Consider the following 22,895-nt stretch of genomic DNA (forward strand, 5'->3'; position numbering starts at 1 on the left):
CTAGTAATAATACAAAACATTATCTTTAAGTTTTTTTCAGCCTTAAATAAAATAAGAGAGAAAGATTTTAAGGAGGTCTATGAAATGGAACAGACTGAGGTAAGGATGGAGGAGATTGTGGTTCACAACATTTACTTTAACATTTCACTTCCTTTTTCTCAAATCCAATGTAGAACGAGTTCAAAAGGAGGTTGTAAACACAAAGAAAATTGGCAGTTAATAGAATATCTCTATTCACTTCAGTTTTGTAGAAACCTAAGTGAATCTACTTAAAAATCCCATTCCCGGATCTATTTGGAAAGATTTAAAATCAGCTTTATTTAACCTGACTTGCAGTTTCTATTTTTCTTCCAAGTCTTTCATCATGAATAAGTTTTAAAGATTTGTGAGGTGATAAGCTATGTCAAGTAGATCTACCTGCTTATAGCACCTAGTCAATCATAGAGGAGAACCTTCAAAATCTATGGTGCGAAATCCTCTTCTAAGCTATGCTGAGCTTTATTCACTGCATGCTAATGGATTCTTTGGAAACCTCTGCAACCACAGTGATTAAATAAATCCAATGTGTGTTGCACTGGTTTCTTCCCTTCTCTCCTGCATGTATCCTAGTTTAGGCACCATAACCTACACACACGTATTGAAACTTTCTGCTAACTACACTTTGCCTTCACTCCTCACTCTATCCAGTCTTCCACTGCCAGATTATCCTCCACTTAAAGAAGGTTTGCAGGATATCATCCAAATGTGTAATGTCCAAACATTGCCTTTGCCATTTCCCCTTCACTAGACTCTCACTCCAACTCTCCATTCAAGATAAACAGATTCCCTGAGAGCCCTCCAAACCTGCTCCCTGCAGGCACAGCCCTGACACTGAGCTCAGCATGTCTGGAATGTCCTGCCCCTCTCTGCCTCTTTTCAACCTGCCAGCTTGCCTTTTAATATTTCATCTCCATTTAAGACTGCTGTCAGATGTTAGTTGTGGGTTTTTGTTTTTTTTTTTTTTTTTCCTTCTCACAAATCTGTTCTGTACTGGCCCAACAAGAATGGTCTACTTTCATGCAACTTTCTGTTTCTCCAGCTTTCTGTTCCTTACTGAGGTAAGGATAGGGGAGATTATGGTTCACAACATTTACTATAACATTTCACTTCCCTTTTCTCAAATCCAATGTAGAAACAAGTTCAAACAAGTTCATTCAACCTTCTCTGATGGTTTTGACACCCACCTCCTTTCTTGTTAGAGGGTAAGCGTCTGAACAGCAACAGTGAATTCTTTTCTACATACGAGCATACAGTGAAGTAGCATCTAATGCTCCTTTCACATAATAGGGCCTTAATCAATGCTGAGAGAATAAATGAACAACTTAAGTGAAAACAAGCTCTTTATGAGGAGATTCTGGTTTTTACAGGAGATTCTGGTTTTCCATGTTGAAGTGCAGATCAGTGTCTAAAATACTGACTTACATATGTATAAGTGCACATACATAAATAACGCACATATGTATGTATGTATATGCAAGTTCCATGCTACTACATCTTAAATAGTGGGGGAAAGTTTCTTTACATTTAGTGCTTTCTCCAAGGAAAATTGAGATCCTTGGAGACAATGAAATTTTTCACTAATTTTGAGGATCTTTTCAAAGGAAATTGGTACTTTTAAGCAGTAAAGATGATATGACCATCCACTTGGGTTTTTTTCCTACCAGCTCAACTAAAAAAAAAATCTTACTTCATATTGGCCGAATCACTGACATAAGTTTTAGGATAAAACAATTTGAGAAATTGATAATTCAAAGCTATTGATATTTTTACCATTATGTGCACATATTGAACAAATGTGATTGAGGACTAAATTTTTTAAAACTCATCAGAACACTGACAACTTAAATGTCAAAAAATAGGCCTAATGTCCATATTGGAAGATAAACATGTTTGTCCTTAACCATGTTTAAAAACATGAGTGCATGATGCAATTCATGACTTACAGAGGCAATCTTTGAATTTTACCTTTTTTTCTTTTCATTCAGCCCTTCAGCACAGTAATGACTGGCATTATACTAGCACAGAAATACACAACGAGCTCAAAAAAGAACAGTTCCTATGTGAATTTTGCTAATATAGAGTCCTTTTCCTACATAAGTATAAGTTTCCTAAAATCAGCTCTTCTGCTTAGTAGTTTTTTCTAATAACCTAATTTCTTTTACTTGGTTTGAAGCCACAGAATCACCAAGGAACTAAATATTTCTCACATAAAGTACTTCAATGCTATTCTAACTATATGCACTAACTTTTTCTAACTTTGTATACATTGCTCCCACCCCAACCCCGCCCAGCCCTAACTTTGTATACTTTAAGGCACACACAAATATGTCTATACTCATCTTCTTAAAGTTTATTACTTTATTATGGACTAAGGATGCAATTTCACTCTTGAGACATTATATAACATTGTCCAACCTATTTTTCTAAATCTAACATGCTACATTTTTTTGGTAAAAGTATCCCATTTTCATTCTGACTCAGTGACTATCCCAAAATACTCCACCCATTTTGTCTTCTATATATTTGTTCAAGATATTCCTCCCTATAAGATATTCCTCTACTCTTCTTCCCTATACAACTATAGAAGTTGTGACATTCCTTAAGAAATGTACTAATCAAAATAATTTTTCTCTAAAGTCTTAAAGAAGTCTCACAAATGTTGAGCTTTGTCAATCTGAGAAACCCATACGTCATCATTTTCTAAGGAATTCCCACATTCTGCTTCACCTTGTCTTAGTCTACTAGTCTGTTCATTCCTGTGGTATAGGTAGGTTTTTTAAGCATTGCTTAGAGTATGTGCTCAAGAAAAATTTATTTGCTCATTAATATTTCAGATTATAAATTTTCTTCTAAATCCTGTATATCTTCTTCAAAGTCTTATATTAGAATATGGCAAGAGTGATCAACCTGGGTTTCCATACCATCTGGCAGACCAATAACAAGACCCAGTGAAAGAACTCTACATTGCTTTCAGCATGAGCTCCTCCGAATGCTCTTCTATCCCTTGTGGATTTCTTTTAACTTTACTCTTCCATTTCTACTTTTGTATATCTACTCTTCCATTTTGATGTTTTCCTTTCATTCTTGTACTACTTCTACCCCATGTAGTAGGCCTACAAGTATTTGTAACATACTGTTTAATCTCTGCTAGTAGTACTCATGGATTAAATATTTCTGCCCTCTGGGATATACTATAAAGAATGATAATTGTCATTCCAGAATATTACTAGTCTCTAAGTTAACCTCTAAAGTTTGTAGAGAAAAATAAAATTAAATGAATTCAAATTTAATGTTTATTTCTAAAACAAATAACTTGTCCATCAACATTAAAGAAAAACAAATAAAGCTAATATGCATTAGATTGTATATGTGTGAGTATATATAGTTTCATAGCTATCAAATATATATATTAAAATAAAATAAGAATACTTCAAAATGTCCATTTCTTTCTAGTTCTATTCCTAATTAAATCTTATCAAACTCCTTAAGATGAATTAAGACTTAGAAGGAAAGCAGAAGTGAATCAAAACTAAAAATTATTGTAGTGATATTTTTTGCTGAGAAGTTTTTCTAACAGCTATGCTGTCTTAAGTTTTATTTTATACACATAACTTTGACAGAAAACAATGGTTTACCCAATAAATGTCCCTCTTGAAATATAGGAATAAATTAAAAATAACATCTGTAGTGAAACTGTAGATAATTTAGGTTGAATGGGGAGAAAACCACTTACCCCCAGTAGCCACAGTGATTTCACGGAGGAAATGGCCATAAAATGGAAAATCGAAGGACAAATTCACTCTCTGCAAAGAACAACAATCAGAAAAAATAAATCAATAATGTGCATAATAGTAAAAGTAAAATGAAGAGCCCTCCACTTAAAAAAAAAATTGATGCTTCTCTTTTGTATCACTATTATTAAGTTGACTTTTAAAACCTGAATCTTGGATAATAATGAGATATATTTTCCTGGTAATTAAACGTTTGAAGTAAGTGAAAAGATAAAAGTTGGGCTGTTATGGTCTATTGGTTTGTGCTTTATTTACAAAGGGAATCTGGAAGTTTCAACTCTGAATCAAGCTATTTTCTCTATTGTTACCATTGCTGCTTTGTTACCCACTGCAAATCAATTCAGTTACCGTGATGAGCAATTTATTTTAGGGTTGATTTTAGTTGGATTAGTCTTTCCCCCAAGGAGTAGAGCACACTGTCAAGTTTTACTGAGTAACAATCAAAATATATTATTTTACACAATTATATATACAATTGGTCTTTTATATATCCTATAATGAAAAGCAGTTTTATGGAACAAGAGATCTTGTAACTAAAGGTGTAGACCTGTTGGTATTTTTATTTTTTTAATGGGATGGGCACTCCAGATTCAGGATACTATGCCTACTTTTAAAAACATAACGAAGAAACAATACTGGTTACTGGAGAGATACTTTTGTATAGTTGAAAACTGAAGAAAGTAAATATATTTTGTCTTTTTTGGGGTCTAAAATGGGGCCTGGATTTTTGTTATTTTATATATAACAGAGTGAAAACAAATAATAAAGGAAAACAAAACAAAGAAATGAAAAAATCCTAGACTTTTTGATTGTTTGAAATGATCAATATATGAACTAGGTATATAATTGTTAGTCAAGAAAAAAAAACAGGGCCTCTCCTGGTGGTGCAGCGGTTGAGTGCTGGGTTGCAAGGCTGCCCGCAGCCACCAGTGAGGGTCCCACACAAAAAAAAAAAAAAAAAGAAAGAAAGAAAGAAAGAAAGAAAAACAGGGCCTCCCTGGTGGCGTAGGGGTTAAGTCTCAGTGCTATCACTGCCACAGCCTGAGTTCGATCCCCAGCCAGGGAGGTGACCCACATGGCAAAGCAGACCTCTCCTATCTCACCCACTGCTGCCCTCAGCAGTGTAATTCAGTCAATTTGCCTGTTCTGCTCATCATTCTCTCTCTAGTGCATCCTCTGCCCTCCACACCCCAGCTATTCTATGCAAAAATAAATAAAATTAAATTTTTAAAAAAGGAAAAGGAACTCTGTAAAAAAGAAAAGAAATAAAAGTAGCAAGCTATGATAAACATGATCAACTGAAATAAAGGTTCCAGAGAGAAATTATCTAACTTAGAATCCAATAGCACCTGCAAACTAACAGTACAAAGTTATTATGTTGAAAATTCAGCAACTTCTATTTTATATTTCTCCCAATATACAAAATAAAAAAAGAGAAGCATATCTAGACTGAATTTACATCTTTCCAATTTTGCAAATGATTGCTTTTTTATATCCATCAGAGATTTCTAATGACTTATTTGGCATGAAATTAATCATTCAAAATTTACAGTGACTTTCAATTAGGCTTTCTTTCCTTTTTATCAAAAGCTACGTTTTCAGAAAGGGTTTCTCATCGTTTTCATTTTGTGCTGACTAATGGGAATAATGAAATTCATTTGCACTGAACCAACTGAAATGAGTGGTTACTAATAGCCCTAAAATAAAAGCTCCGATGACAAAATCATATATCTCAAAGAACATGTCAGAAATAATTTCACAAAGGCACTTGCTGTGGCATATTGTTTTCCACCATTGTAATTAATTCCCATGCTCATGAGCAAATCGGTAAAATTTACCCTTGGCATTCTTTCTTAGAGAATAGGAGTTTGGGTTAAATCTATGTCACTATCTATCCAGTAATACCAAGAAAGAACCAGAGGAATATGACCAGAGTTATTTAATCTTAGGCACCACACATATTTAAATATGTTTTGAATTAGATTCAGACACATTAGCATATAAGTTAAAGGTGTTATGAGAAGCAAGTAAGTTCTCAAAAGAAATTTGCTAACATAACATCCTGGAGAAAAAACAGTGATTGACGAGTTTACCTCAGTTATCACCATGACCTATGTAACACTGATAGAGAATAGCAATGGTAATTTTAAAAGGTGTTATGTTTTCAATAGTGAAATCTATCCATCTCTCTCCAAGCACTGATGACACCCTTCCTCAAGTTAGATCACTATTATCTAAATAAGTTTTACATAAAAAATGTCTCAGCTACAGTTCCCTTAGAATTCATTCACCATACTATCTAGACCATCTTTCTCTCACTTCATGTCAATCAGTTTAGAACCCGCTGTCGCTGGAATAATGCCAAAGTAGTGAAAATGAGTTCTAAGGCTGACCACTAACTGGCCCCACCTACTTTTCACTTCATAGTCTGCTCCAGTAGCCAACTAGAACACATTTTACTTCCATGAACCTGACAACTTTTAACCTATTCTGCATGAAGTAGACTTCAATCTCGATTGGCCATAGCTTACATATTCTTTAAGCCTTGGCCATCCCTGATATAAAGACTTAGGAACAGACAATTTGTTTGGAAGATGAAGCCAAGAAGTATTTGTAAAGGAAGTAGGAAGAGTGAGACATGAAAAAGAGGAAAACCAGCAACAGGTAGATTATTGTGTGTGTTACACTATAGACAGGTCCCTTTGAAGACACTCAGAAACACAAGTCGCAGAACCCTTCATTGGGGGTCAGACTACTGGGGCTGTGACATTTATCACCTCCTATCCCCTTTTGTTCCTGGGAGAAGTTAGCTCCCCTCCTCCCCCAGATTATCCTTGTTAGTACCTTATTCAGGCAGCAGCAAGAAACAAAGCATTTGAGTTGGGAAGTGTAGTATATTAGATACTGCCTCACAAATTTCAAAACTCAGAGCAGAAGGGACCTGTGGCAAAGCATCAACAGAGACAGTTGTCACATCCTCAGAGAGTTCCACTTTGATTTCTAGAGCTCAAGTTATGTCTTCCTACCATATCTCACCCAAAAATTCTCTCTATAATGCACACACACAACATCTGCATACTGTTCATAACTGCTTCAAAGTGAAGCTAACACAGATCAAGATGGCAAAGAATGGCCCAAGTGGGAACGGAGGATTTTATTTTATTTTTTTATATATATTTTTAAGGATTTATTTATTTATTTATACATACAAGCACTGGGTACAGTCAGAAGCGCAGGAGGGTGAGAGAATTCACCAGAGCCAGAGCGGGGAGCAGAGCAGGCAGAAGGACTGAAGTACACTGCTGAGGGGAGCAGCGGGCGGCAGGAGAGGTCTGCGCGCCATGTGGGACCCTCCTCTGGTGGCCGGGGAGCAGCCGGGGATCGAACTGGCACTGCAGAGGCTGCGGGCAGCTTTGCAACCCAGAGCTCAACTGCTGCGCCACTGAGAAGGCCCATGAATGGAGGATTTTAATCCAACTTTGACTGACAAAAAAGCAATGCTCTATTAGTGAGATATTAAAAACAAAGTGATAAGAGACTATTTAGAGGTAATTTTATCAAATGATTGCATTTATTTAAATGTGTAGAATAGACAAATTAGTAGTAACTTAAAGTACATTACTGCTGTACAAGGCTTGTGGAGGAAATAGTGACGAGTCACTGTTGATGAACATGGAGAATTTTTAAGGCAAATATTTGAAAATTACTATCATCTCACATTGGACACATACACACACACCAAAAACATACTGAAGTATAAACAAAAAAAACAATAAAGTGCTAGAATTTCATTCAGTGCTTTGAAGCCAAATGATTCAATATTGTTGCTCCTGGATAGTTGGATCATTTTGTCTCAGCATAGTCAATAAAGCAGGCATTAAAGGGAGATGAAAGAAAGCTTTATTTGTTCATTAATTCATTCATCCAGCCAACTATTATTTATTCACACGCATATATACCAGGTACTAAATCAGTAGTAGAGGATAAAACAGTGGACAAGTTCCCCAAATATCCTTCCTCCAAGGAGTTCACAAAGTGGTATGGGAACAGCCAAAGTATTAACAACAGGACCTGGAACAGGGCCTCTGACCCATGGAATCTGACACTATGACTGACTCTTTAAAGGGAACTACCAAAAGTTAGTGAGATGATATCTGATGGCATGGAAGCAGAATGGTTGGGTCAAAATATATAAAAGTATAATTGGAGGACCTCATGAGTCATGGGACATAAGTCAGGAGTGAGGAAGGGTATCCAGAATAGAGGACAGAATCCCAGGAGGGTGACTGGTGAACCACAGTGTTACCAGCTGAGATGATGACTGCAGGAAGAAGAGCTAATATGGTCAGGTGTCAGGAGACTGGCTGTGCTGTACTAAGTTATGCATCCTCCAACTATATAGAAAAAATAAATAAAAATGACCCCAACGATATATTTCACAAAGGACTTTCACCAAGAGGAAGACTAACAGAAGCCTGAAGTCATCATAAAAAGGCATTGTATGTGAAAGGAAATATGTTGAATCTGTGGTGTAAGTACTGTACCTTGAACATTATGCTGTCTTGGATATCATCCATGAATATCTTATGTAAAAGGAAAAAGGGTTCAGGAAAATTGTCATGTGAAGACATAATAAATTAATTGAGTTTTAGTAAAATACAAATAAAAATTCAGAAGTGACATTTCAGAGAGTATGAAAGGCACAAGTAAAATCAACTGAATTAATTTACTACTACCTTACTCTGTATAAAAACTAATTATTTGGAAGGAGGGGCACAGTAATTTTGAGAGAAGCAAAGGAAATGTCACTTCATATGGGGGAAAATAAATTTATGACTCATTCTTTGAAGCCCTTTGTAAAGGTATATAAAGAGATCCACATGGGCTAATGCAAATTTATGGCAAGTATAGGCATATGTGACCATGACTTTTAAAACCCCATCATGTTTTCCCACAACATGAAATTACTGTTGGGAAGAGACTTTCAGTTTCACTCAGAGTCATACTCCTAAGTTTTCTGAGCATGTCCACCTCTCGTTGTCTCCTTTACATATTTTTCTTAGGCCTATTGCTGTATTTTTTGACTAAATGTTATGATCTCTGCTACTTTTTTTTTAACTTTTGACATTCTTTTTTTTTTAAGATTTATTTACTTATACAAGAACCGGGGTACAGGCCAGATGCACGGGAGGGTGAGAGGATTCACCAGAGACAGAGCAGGAGCAGAACAGGAAGACTGCTAAAATACGCTGATGAGGAGAACAGCGGGCATGAAAGGAGAGGTCTGCAGCACAATATGGGACCCTCCATGGCTGGCTGGGACTGAACCAGTGCTGCAGAGGCTGTGGACAGCTTCACAGCGTGGTGCTCAACCACCTGCACCACCAGGAAAGGCCCTCCGCTACTTTTTAATAACAGTCATAAAATTGCCGTTTAACTTGTTTGCCTGTTTCTCAGGGGTATTACAAAGATAAATTAATTACTCAGTGCCTGTAAAAATACAGGTAGAAACCTCTTAAGAGTTAAGAATCTGGGCCTCCCTGGTGGTGCAGTGGTTGAGCGCTGGCTGCGAAGCTGCAAGCAGTCTTTCAGCACAGATTCAATCCCCGGCCACAGGTGAGGGTCCCACATGGCGCGCAGACCGCTCCTGCTGCACCTGCTGCTCCCTTCAGCAGTGTACTTCATCAGTCTGCCTATTGGGCTCATTTATAATCTTCAAAGCCATTCTTGAAAATATCATTTATAAAAACTGATTTTTTTGTTTGGAGAAAGCTTATTTATAGTAATAAAATCATACATTTCTTGTTCCTCCAAGTATTTATTTCATCTTTGTAAGGAATAGTGGTGATGAAATTCTGCATCTCTGAGAAGAAAACTACTGATAACTAAATTTTTAATAATTGCTATTGTCATGAGTTCATTATAACAAAGGGCCTAAAAATACAGGATGTAGTCATTTATTCAATAATCAATTAATGGGTTAACCATTGCTTTCAATGCACATATTTTAACACTCTAGTTTTAATCAGTAAAATAAAATTATGCAAAAGGAGCTTATATTGTCTCTTAAAAGTGTCATATAAGTGGGTTGTGATTAAGGTAAGATTTGTCTTTTTTTCAAAAACCACCTCAAATAAAACTTGAGTCATACTTATCCAGTTAGTTTATTTATGCCAAGTATAACCTTTATGAAGAATTGCAAAATTTAAGAAAGAAAACAATTTGCATGACTATTTTGGTAATACTGGTTTTCACCTGAAATACCTGAATAAATAATCTTATTTCCATAAGATTTCTATCTTTATTCCAGTAAGATGGCTCCTTTATAAACTAATTGCAATTTCATAACTATAATAATTATAAAATCATCATAATTTCATAATTTATGATATATTATTCTAAAGGCATATATTAATAACTTTCTGAAAATTGAATAAAATATGCATAAAAATCATTCACTTAGAAAAACTTAGTATAATTACAGCCTTACTCTTTACTAACCATAATACATACATTTTATCATCTCTGCTCTTTTTTTAATGTCTAGAAGGGAAGATTTACTATCTAAGGAAAAAAAGGATGCTGGTGCAGACCCAAGTGAGCAGAAAGAGCTGATGCTATTTCTTTGTGAAGGCAACAGGTTTGTGAAAGGAAACACCTGTATAGTCACAGGAGGGCAGGAGAGCTGCCTATAATCCTTTAATGGGACTACATTGAACATTATTTTTAAATTTTCAATGTTTCCTATTACAGGAATGAAATGATTATGTATCATCTGGACCTGTGGGTCTTATTGTTTTTGTTATTATTATTATTACTATTATTATTGAGGCAACTTTGATTTGCAACATCTTGTATGTTTTATGGGTATAGGCTCAAGCAAATAACGCCTTAAACTTTGTAAGCAGCAATATATATTAATATAATATATATTCTGTTATATACTGTAATATATCTAGCATCCCACAGTTCATTAAAACTAGTTTCCTAAAAAGTTCATAAAACTTGCTCCTTTTATGATTCATAATAGTTGAAAATTATTTGGTATGCATTGTTTCTAATACCAATGGAGGCAAATTGCTTTTCTAATAGAATCATATTACAATCAGACATTATATTTCTGAGCTGTTTTGATGCCATCACTTTTGCTATACTGAATTAGTCATTACTCTATTTACTAGTGTTAGGAAATGAAATTAGCATTTAATATATCAGACTTTATGCTAATAAGTATTTTGCCCTTTTTTAGCAAATATGAATTCTAAAATTAGAATGCAAAATTATGATGGGAAACATGATATTTGCATAATCTGAAAGTATCACAAAAAGTACTTGATAATTACAAAAGAAAAAATAGTAACTTTTCAGTAAAGAAACAAAATCTGGTAGACATCACCTTAAGCAGGAGATCAAAGTTACTATCACCAGTAATGATATCTACTGATATCATATGGCTTCTGACATAATGCACAGTGAAGGACAAATTGCCATTCCTGGGGCCTTCCTGGTGGCACAAGGGGTTAAGCACAGCACTGTGAAGCTATTGCAGCCTCTGCAGCACGAGTTCGATTCCTTACCCACATGGTGCAGCAGACCTCTCCTGTCTCGCCCGCTGCCCCCCTCAGCAATGTATTTCAGTCAGTCTGCCTGTTCATTAAGTGATCCTTTCCTTCCTCTTAGCAGGTCTGCAATTAACTGTGTTTTCTACTGGGAACCACTAATATTGTCAGGTTTTCATATTTTTGTTTTTAGTAGATACAGCAACTTTCTTCACAAAGTAATGATGATGAAACTTAATCCAAAAGCTCCCAGATGCATGAGGTTAAAGTCACAGAAAGAAAGAAAATTTAAGGAAGGTCCAGAACAGTCTGCTGAATGTCACAGAGATCTACAAGCTCCTGAGTGAGGCCTGATCCATGGTCCCTTCTTACCAGATGATGGACACTGTCTGAACTATTCATTATTGCATACTCAGAATTCATGTTTTATCTCTTACCCTCCTTGGATAGATCTGGGGTTCTAGTTTCTAAACTAGAACATTTATATTATTTTATGCAATTCCCAGGAGTAATTGCCTTTCATTGGTTTATCTACCTATTTAACTGAGACAAATTTACTTGTAAAAGTGATATAAACTGAAAACTAGTAGAATGGTATAAATATGAGTATTACACATGTATGGATGTAGATATAGGTAGAAAGATGTAAATTCACAATTTTTCACAGTAGGCAACTATTAAAGAGAGAAAGCTGGATGACAGAGAGGCAGATACATGTAGACAGCAATGTGAACTCCTTTGGAACACCTTATGGTAAGATCCTGTTTCTAGGCCATTGACATGAGTATGTTCCAGAAATAAAATTGCTATAGTGGGCAGGATAATTCATAACATTATCACCATGCAGAATTTTTTAATGGAATTTTAACCAACTCTCACAACCTGTGGGGAGTGGCAGGACATGGGTCATTAATTCAGTAACTGAAAACACAGGAAACCTAATTAAAAGATTGAAATGTTCATGGAAAAGGACTAATCAATATGCAAATATATGGACAAACAACTGGCTACTCCTTTTAGAAATAAAGTCCATCAATTGAATTGATTTTCTTAGTTAGAAATTCTAACTTCTTCAGCACATTTTTCATAACAAAACTGTGAACTTAATTAACCCTGCATATTGAATGACACTCAGCTTGGGACTACTCATAAATTAGAAAATGAAATGTAAACATTTTGCAGTTACCTGATGCTTGTTCATATGAACTTGAGATTGAACGACCTTCTCCCCTAATCTTTTGACCTCTCACATTGTGTGGTTCCCAGCAAACACTCGATTTACCTATACTTGCCTATACTTGCACATCCTGAGAATTACTGAAACTAGTTATGTGAGTATTTACCAGTCAGGCAGAGTGCACAGCACCAAGCTACTCAAGGACACAGAGAAAGTATCACAGGATTTTTTAAAGAAGTCCTTGGAGGGAGGGGTTAAGAGTCAGCAGAAGTCACTTCTGGATTTTTCACTTTTATTTTTTTTTAAGATTTGTTTATTTATGCATACAAGAGCTGGGGTATAGGCCAGAGGTGTGGGGGGTGGTGAGAGAATTCACCAGAGACCAAGCACAGGGAACAGAACAGGCAGAGTGACTGAAATACACTGCTTAGGGGAGCAGCGGGCGAGACAGGAGAGGTCTGCTGCGCCATGTGGGTTGTTCCCTGGCTGGCCGGGGATTGAACTCATGCTGCAGAGGCTGCGGACAGCTACATAGGCTGTGTCTTAACCCCTTGTGCCACCAGGGAGGCCTGGATTTTTCACTTTTCTATAGAAGCAGGGCATGGATTCCAGCAGGTTCTCATGCTAAGACGTGCACAGGCATCACTTAGGGTTCCTATTGAAACACAGGATCTGGAAGCGAAGGGGGCTGCAATTCTGAGTTTCTAAGATCCAGGTTCTGTTGATTTTGCCCTGGAGGCCCCTCTTTGAGTAACCAGCTTTTCTGTCACATAAATTGTCTTTGAAACTCTAAAACCACTGCCTTAAGGAAACGTTGGCAAGCCTGAAATGGGATGAAGGATAAACAGACTTGATTCTGGATGTCATCATTTCACTTTGCCCGGTTGCACTTACATGGCCTGAAATCCCCCATTTAAGGAATTGAAGCATGGAGGTACCTGCTAGCCAAACAGTTTAAAGAAATAATTTGCAAGATCTCTTTGCAGGCCCAGTACACTTGCAGGTTGACACTCTTGTTCCTTCCTTGATCAGTGATCCGATCCTCAAAAGGGAAAGAGCAGGAAAAAGATTCCTGGGCTTATCCTTTGTGGTTTGGGAACACCTTCTCTTCTTTCAGTTGATTACAGTCTGACCTCCCTACTTATCCATCAGTGAAAAGGACTATTTCAGAGTTAACTGTTCGCAAGGTGACTAATATTATTTACCAGTTTTTAAACTATTGAATCTTATGAGAACCTTATCAAGTAGGCACTGTTATCACTTCTGTTTTAGATGTAAGGAAAGTGATTGGTAGCAAATAGCATGCTTCAACTTATCCAGCTATCAGTTGGCAAAATGAGGTCTCAAATCCAACAATCTGTTTCTAAATCCATATGTTTAACCTCTGTCAAGCTGCCCCTCAATTGAAGTGTTAAGATTTGAAATCCAGTGTGAAGGACATCAGAAGAGTAACCAAATAATTCAAAGCTTGATAACAGTTGTAAGCCAAGTTTCAATTTTAATTCTAGATCTTCTTCTGTTAACTTTTTTCTTTCCTTGACTTTATTTAGAAATAATTTCAAACTAAAGTTGCAAAAAAAATTAACATAAAAAAGAGCTCCCTACATCATGTCTCCAGTTAGCATGCAGGAGATCCATTCTCAGGTAACTAATTTTGGCCTATTTATTTGGAGTGAACAGTATTTGGCATTTATCCTCAGCTAGTTGCTACACAAGAAATTCCTTGCAGTCTATCACAAATTAAGGGTATCTCAAGGCCTTTCATTTCTAGTCCCATTGGCATTTTAACACAACGCCTTCAGTAAAGAAAGAAAGAGACACCCTGATTTCTGAATTCTGGGGTGGAATTCCATGCACAGTAGTCTTTCTGATGGAAAGCCAGTTAATATATAAATCATGTAAGAACCTATTTTTTTTGCAGGGTAATCATCCACCACCTATGTGTGAGGCTATAATTTGATAAGAAGTAATAGGCAAAAATAAAGATAGTGGAAACTGGTATGAAAATATTTTTCAACGATACTAAAATACTAATGTGTTAGGAAATCTCAATCCTGAAATGTCTTTTAGTCTTTTATCTTTAGATTTTTCACAAGACTAAACCAGCTTGCTTATATTTCTATTCACTCTTAAAGCAACCTTCCATTCCATATATATTTTTCTAATTTTGCTGTGTTACAAAACATTTTCTTTGCGAAAAGTATCATATGAAAGTCTTATTTAATATCCTCAGGATGAGAGTATATTTTGCACTCATGTTTTCCTAAATTAACCAAGGTTAGGATTTTTTGGGCTCCTGGAAATATCTCAGAAAAGATGACCAAAAAAAAGTCAGAGAACAAAAATCTAAGGTGAAGGACTACAATAAATAGGTTTATTCCACCCAAGACATGACTGTGGGGTCTCTTTGTTTTATATTTATCCACCACTGCTCTCTTTTCTTCTCCCTTGCAGACCCCGTCCCTTCTTAACCTTGGTTTCCTCAGGAATTTACCTCATTTTTTACTGAGTAAAAGAAGTTATTAAATTTAGGATTTTACATGGAACTGCCAAATAAGTATTTAATTTATGTCTTCAATATGATCAGCAGGAGAAGAAATGTATTTACTGGCACTGAGGCAGGTGGACCAGTTCCTATCCCTAGCATGCAGAACAAAATTCAGTTGCTCTAATCCAATATGATTTTATGAAATGGAACAAAGGTAGTATTCTTTATTCCATAAAAGAATAATACTTTCAAATAATTACTTTCTTCAGGACAGAGAGAATTAATCTCAAAATTGACAAGTGACTTAAGAATAATACTACTATTAAAATTAATTAAACTAAAATAAGCAAGAGAGGCACATGCAGACACACTCATCCCAGTTTTTGTTAAAGTAGAGGAAAAACATATGAGCAAATCAAGTCAGGCCAAGTTGAACTGTGCATGTCTTACTTGAAGCAAAGCAGCTCAAGTGCAATAAGCTTATTCAGCCAGGCAAAAATAAAAACAACTTATTGTTAGTCACTGTGAACAGAATTAAGGCAAAAATGTGTGATCTGGATAATAGCCTAATTGAGATAGCAAATTATATTGTCTTTTGAACTAATCATTTAGAAAAATAAGCACTTGTCAACAGATTTTCTGATGCACAGAAAGGATAAAATTGTGCAATATGAGAAAACAACTAACTAAAGTCACCCCAGGCATCCAAATCTAGCTGTCCCAACATCAACATTATGCAAATGTGAGAATAACAGAAAAGCTAGTTGAAATGTTATTTTCCTAAAAAATTAAGAAATCTTAATTTCTACTTTAACAAGAAATGTATTTACTGGCACTGAGGCAGGTGGACCAGTTCCTATCCCTACCATGCAGAACAAAATTCAGTTGCTCTAATCCAATATAATTTTTATGTAATGGAACAAAGGCAGTATTCTTTTTTTTCCATAAAAGAATAATACTTTTAAATAATTAAGAAATCTTATTTTTTAAGTAAAAGCTTCTGTACATATTCAAGTAACCTAAAGATTCTCACCAAGTACAATTTCTAAAATTTAAAACAATCAAGACACCAAAAATCATACAAGTTTTATCAAAAACCTTATCAGCATTATGGCAAAAAAACCACTTCATTTTGCTGCTGTTTTTTAAAGAATTGATTTTCCTACCAATACATAAATGTAAATTTTTTAAAGTCAGTGTCTTCATGTATGACAAAGAGCATACTGGCAATTTCCTGTAATTATAAAGAGATATAATATAAAGATACATGTACAGATTACCTCTCTCTTTCTCTCTCTCTCTCTCCAGCCAGCCATCTATTCATTTATCTATCTGTTCATCCATATAACCATGATATCTATCTATCTATCTATCTATCTATCTATCTATCTATCTATCTATCTATCTAGGCTCTTACAGAATACTTAGGAATCAACTTATTTGGAGGTAATAATTTTTTGTTGTAAAGAATTGGGTCTACAAACAGCAGTGACTTAAAAAACTCATTTTTATATGTTTTCCATGTAATTTCATACATTTCATTTTTTTTCTTAAAATTACACTGGGAGGGTTGTCAAAACAAGCATTTCCTCCTTTCTTTCAGGTTTTAAAATTAAGGAGCAGAGAGGCCAGAATCCAAGAAAATGAGTGTTGGAGCCAAGGTTCATGACATCTGTAACCCCAGATTCCTTCCACTAGGAAAGTGGCACTTATCTAGAAGCTGAGAGTCAGAATTTCATATACTGTGGCCTGAGAAGACAATATGATTCTAATTTGTCTGGCTGATCAGTCCAGCTTTGTGTCCAACAATAAATAACACAGTTATAGACACAGAAGAAAATAGAAAAACAAATTGTGGTATTTAAAGGACCACAGAGTGAAAAACACAAGTCCAGACTGGATCTGAGGCTCATCATCAGATATTTCTAGATCTGCTACCTGACAATATGCACATTTAAATAAAGGACAAAAAGGTCAAGTAAGGTCCAGTATTTGAATATAAAGTTACTGGATCATTGTTTTCTCCACAGTAGGAACTTGGACAAATTTTTCACTTTCCTTTATCTAAGAAGATGTCTTCTGTTCTTTCATTTCTCAACTGTACAACCAAGTTGCTTGCTTTTTTTTTTAAGATTTTATTTATTTTTTGAAATTATAATTATAAATTTATTTATTTTTTGAAATTATAAATTATAAATTTTTAAATTTATAATTATAATTATAAATTATAAACACTGATTTAAAACATTGCATATCTTATAGGGACACAGGTGCACACAACTCTAAAATGTACGTTATCACTTCAAGCCCATCCCCAAAGCACCAATAAACCTCAACCATTGTCCACTGAGCCCCCCTCCTCTTTTGACCCCCCTTTTCTGTCCCTTCTGGTAACCTCAGCTCTTCTTTTTTTTCACACTACCATTGCTATACCTATCCATCTGCTAGAACTGTAGAGATATTCTGCCTCCCTTCTGTTGCTGGGAATAAACTGCTAGTATAGAACCTGAGGATATTCTGCAGCATATCCAACTCCCCCCAAACTGCTCAACTCCTAATGGAGCATGCAGGGTATTCCCTGCTCCCACCCTTCTGTTATAAGTAGAGCAAAACACCTTAAAGGAGATTTCCACAGTCATCACCCCTAATATTTCTTCTCTCTTTCCTTTTTTGACCCTCTCCAATCAGACTTCCACCCTCTCCATCCTGATGTGACAACTTGTCAAGGTTACTCATGGATTTCCATATCACAGGAGCAGTGAGGAGGCTGTGGACTTGGGCTGCAGGTAGGGACGCTGAGAAGTTGCAGATTGCATCACAGATTGTTCACATGCCTACCCGGCCCAAATTGAGGAGGGCCTGTGCGTGTCAGGATCACCATGCTAGCCACCAGCAGCTCAAAAACTGCCCAGTAATTCTTGATCTCTCTGGGAGGCAACATTTTGTCTAGTGCAGTAGGTTAGGAGTTGCTGGAAACCCTGAAAGTCAGGGAGGGGAGAGGTGAGTGCCTCTCCAGACTGCGGTGCCTGTGGCCAGCAGCCCCAGGTGTATCAACTCCCTGCCTGTTCAGCAGATACTGTTCTTTAGGGGAGGTGGTGCTCATCTGGCTGAGAGGTCTAGCAATTGAGGCAAGTCTAGACACCTGAATTTGGGATGGATGGCTGCCTTTCAGACCATGAATGCTTGCCACCAGCATTCCCGGGTGTGTCAGCTCAGTACCTGACCGGCAATCTGTGTTCTTTATGTTTTGCTCTGCTCCATGGCTGTGGTGCACTAGACATTCAGGGAAGCACTGGAGTATGACTGGGAAGGGAGAGGGTGTCTTTAGAGATTGCCAAGCTAGCGGCCAGTGGTATTAGGGGTTTCAGCAATGCAGCCACCTAGAATTCAGTGTTCTTCCAGAGGGAAAGCAAAGTGGTGCTTACAGATCTTTGGAAGACTAGGAGCAAAGGACTCCATGTGGGGGTTGGGTAGCAGATATCTTTTAAGCCTACTGAGCTAGCCATTAGCAGCTCACTTAAGTTAGCTTTATCACCCTGCCTTCCCCCAGCAATAAATATTGCATTTAGTAGGTGACGCTCTGGTAGAATAGATACATCAAGGGGATACAGTACAGGTTACACAGTTGGGAGAGGTTGAGGTTTGGTGAGCTGGAAACAAATTCCCTTGCTTCTTTTAGGGTTAAGAGACAGGGCTTCCATATAAGACTGTTAGAATTTGCAGGGTTCAAAAAAATTTTTAATATACCAATTAAGCAGGCATTTTTAACAGCAGAAAATAAGAAACTCAAAATGTCAAAGCACTTACTGCTGCTTGCCGGTGAGTATTGGACAATATTCCATGAATCTTCACTTTGTCCTTTTCCATTTGATCTATGTTCACCCACAAATCCCGACTGGCAGAATCAGATGGACCATATATCCGAGATATATAGTAATTGTGGTCTGTGTCCTCCTGTAACAAGAGAGAAATGATGTACATCAAGAACACAGGCATGGAAAGACTTCAGGACATTATGCTAAGTGAAATAAGTCAGAGAAAGACAAATACTACATGATATCACTTATATGTGGACTCCAATATAGCTAAACTCTTATAGCAGAGCAGAAATTGATTACCAGGGGCTAGAGAGTGAAAGAAATGGGCAGATGTGGGTAAAATTATACAAATATTTAGTTATAAAGTGTAAAGAATTCTGGGGATCTAATACCAACATGCTAACCATAGCTGTATTAGTACTGTATTATATGCTTAAATGTTGCCAAGAGGATAGAGCTTAATCTCAATACACATACATACACACACACACACACATGTGCATGCACACATACTCCTGCACACACACACACAGAGCAATAGACACAAAATTATGGAAATTAAGTGAGGTGCTATGGCAGTAATCATTTTGTAATATATAAGTTAATTGGGTCAACATACATCTTAAACTTTTACAATTTGTGTCAATTATACAACGTTGGTAAAAAGGGTTTAGATCACAACATGCTCAACTAATTTAATTTTACATTTGTAGACGATTTCATTTAAAAGATTTGAAAAAGACCAGTACTCAAAAGAAAATTGTCCTTAAAATTCTTTTTAAAACAGAAAAATGATCCTGATATTAGAAATGTTATTTTTCTTCAAAATAGCCAAGTGAGTTAATTCAGGGAAGTGAATTAGAAATATAAAATCAACAGACTTTTTAAAGAAGAAATTGTTAATTATACAAAACTTAGAGGCAAATGTGTTCTTTGTGTATAATAGTCTTTCCACCACAGTAATGTTAGGAATATCTAATTACTGACCCACCCCAGATGTCACTTTTGGAACTATTTGCTGAAAACCTGAATTGTAATTAGCATTGAGTAACAATTCAAACTTCTTAAAAAGTAGGGTTATTTTTCAGTTAATGGTCCTAGAAATAGAGATAGCAAATTTTTTTCTCTATAATTCAGGGTTATTAAATTCTACTTTTATTTGAATCCTAATTATTGATATCACTGTGATGCCTTTAGATTTCAAGTTTTTCAGTCAATACAGAGTTTTGTATGTTATGCTGAAGAATGTACAGAAATTATGCTGAAGAATGTACAGAAAAATCATGATTCTGGAGTAATTTGGACTGCAACTGATATTTTTTTACCATTAAATATAATTGTGCTTATCAATTTGAGGAGTTACTAGATAGAACAAATTTTAAAATATCCAGGCAAATTTAAGAATGTGTAGTAAATTAAGGATCTAGTGTTTGAAAAATAAAGTTTGGGTTATGAATTCTGTCTAATGTCTTTATTTTTAAAGTGGTATTTAATTAAAATGAAATTATTCTTGAAATGCAGTTAAAATTATATTCCCATGCACATTTTCACAAGTCCTCATGCTAGATACATATTGACCTAACAACATAAATAAAAAGTATATTCTACATAGATTTTCCCTCATAACCAAAACCAAGAAAATTACCCTAAATATAAAGAGAAGCTTGAGAATAGAGGTTAAATGTCAAAAATATGATTTTTTTTAAATAAAGATTCTAGGTAAATCTACAATTAGACACTAGGTATTTGTATAAATTATGTGGACATCCATGATTAAAGACAAAAAGTTCTGCTGAGAAAGAAGAGGAGATAAGAAAGAAAACAAGCAAGAGTAAATTTCTATGCAACCCAAGAAAACTTCCAATGCTAATGGTTTTCAAGCCCCCCCCTCCCCCTTCCAGAAAAGGGCATAGACTGCCTGAGTTCTAGATGGGTAACAAGCATTGTGGTTGTGACTACAGCATGTATGCAATTTCTCCCATTGTCTGGCACTTAACCACTGGAAGCTTCAGGGGAAATACCCTTCCTGACATTGGGCACTAGCCTTCTTGCATGTCATCCCACTGGTCTCAAGGTTGGTGGACATCATATACACATAACTTAAGAAGCTCCCCGGTGGCGCAGTGGTTGAGCGCTGGGTTGCCAAGCTGCCCGCAGCCTCTGCAGCACCGGTTCGATCCCCAGCCACTGGGTGAGGGTCCCACACGGCGCGCAGACCTCTCCTGCCACCCGCTGCTCCCCTCAGCAGTGTATTTCAGCACTCTGCCTGTTCTGCGATCCGCTCTGGCTCTGGTGAATTCTCTCACCTCCCACTCTTCTGACTTTACCCAGAGCTTGTATAAATAAATAAATAAATAAATCTTTAAAAAAAAAAGAGCCAACTAGTCTTATAGGAGATGAGGGAGAGTGGAGAAAATTTCCTTTATTCTGATTGCTAAGAGATGTGGTATAAGGTTTGAAAATACTGCCACTATTTTGCTACCATGAAGTTAATCCTGCCTAAAGACACAGAAAACAGACGACAGAACCATAAACACTGCAAAGAAAAAGCCAGATCTTGGGACCTTCCCAGTGGCTCAGGGGTTAGGCTCAGTGCTATCACCACCATGTCATGAGTTTGATCCCTGGCCAGGGAGCTAACCCCACATGGCAAAGCAGACCTCAGCTGTATTGCCCGCTGCTCCCATCAGCAGTGTATTTTATTCAGTCTGCCTGTTCTGTTCCCCACTCTGTCTCCGGTGAATCCTCTCATCCCCTGTACTTCTGGCCCACACCCTAGTTCTTGTATGCATAAATAAATAAAAATAAGTCTCTAAAAAGAAGGCAGATTCCTCATCAAATATATCCAAGGGTAACCTAGCTCACTTGGATGAACAATTCCATCTCTTTATGGTTAACATATCTTTAGTTGAGTTAATGTCAACCAAAAGAATTCCAACTGAAATCAAGTTTCTCTAATTTGTTACCAGGAGAGACTTAACTGAAGGAACACTGAATTAGGCAAACTTATCTATAGAATTACAGATCTGGAAAACAAACATCTCCCATTCAGTTCTGGCAATCACACAGCAAGAATCAAAACTTGCATCTAAAATGTCTGAAATTGGGCCTCCCTGGTGGTGCAGTGGTTGAGCGCTGGGTTGCGAAGCTGCCAGCAGCCACTGCAGCGCCAGTTCGATCCCCGGCTGCCAGGCGAGGGTCCCACATGGCGTGAAGACCCTTCTGCCGCCCACTGCTCCCCTCAGCAGTGTATTTCGTCAGTCTGCCTGTTCTGCTCTCCACTCTGGCTCTGGTGAATTCTCTCACCCTCCCGTGCTTCTGACTGTACCCAGTGATTGTATGAATAAATACAATAAATCTTGAAAAAAATAAAATAAAATATCTGAAATCATCCAGTCTGAATTTGATTTTTCAACTGATGGTATCAGAAGATGGTTTGAAGAAAATATTTATGAGTTAAATTAAAAAACATTTTTTCTCCCTTTTACTGGTATTACTATAAGAGTTCACCAACACTAAGGTTAGAGATGTAATATTTAAGCGAATTATCTTGCAGATTCTGCTCCCAAATTCCCATGAAATGAACAAGTATTTTCTTTAATCTTTTAATATAAAGTTCAGTATGTTTCAATCAATATATCTAAAATTACTTGTTATTCCCTTTACTCCCTAAATCTCTGTAGTTAATCAAGAAATGGTCTTAAAGTTAACATAATGGACAAGATCATCATGATGTTTTAAATAATGGATTATCTGCAAAAATATACATGATATTTTGTAATTGCACTGATATGGCTTTGTGAAAATATTCCTTCATTTATACTTAAAACAGAAATGCTGAAAAGAATTTAAGATAACATCTTTCAAAATATCGAAAAGTTAAAGACTAGGAGAGTTCCTTTTTCTCCACAAACTCGCCAACATTTGTTGTTGCTAGTTTGCTGGTGGGAGTGCAAACTGATCCAACCACTATGGAGAGATGTGTGGCGATTTCTTGACCTACTAAACATAGAGCTTCCATAT

The 22,895-nt window shown here is 36.4% G+C and overlaps 1 protein-coding gene across 3 annotated transcripts in view; it reads right to left on the minus strand.

The window, feature by feature from the left end:
• PLXDC2 (plexin domain containing 2) overlaps window positions 1-22,895 on the minus strand; it is a gene marked incomplete at both ends in the record, with an annotated part of 380,548 nt that overhangs the window by 152,918 nt on the left and 204,735 nt on the right. For 2 of the 3 annotated variants that reach the window (XM_084254369.1, XM_084254368.1), the window contains 2 exons: window positions 3,773-3,842; window positions 18,862-19,008. In XM_084254369.1, coding sequence (XP_084110495.1) covers window positions 3,773-3,842; window positions 18,862-19,008 — 217 coding nt within the window. The remainder of the gene's footprint in view (window positions 1-3,772; window positions 3,843-18,861; window positions 19,009-22,895) is intronic. The other variant, XM_084254370.1, reaches the window with a different exon arrangement.

The sequence above is a fragment of the Talpa europaea genome (genome assembly GCF_964194135.1).
Source record: "Talpa europaea genome assembly, chromosome: 14".
NCBI classification, from domain to species: Eukaryota; Metazoa; Chordata; class Mammalia; order Eulipotyphla; family Talpidae; genus Talpa; species Talpa europaea.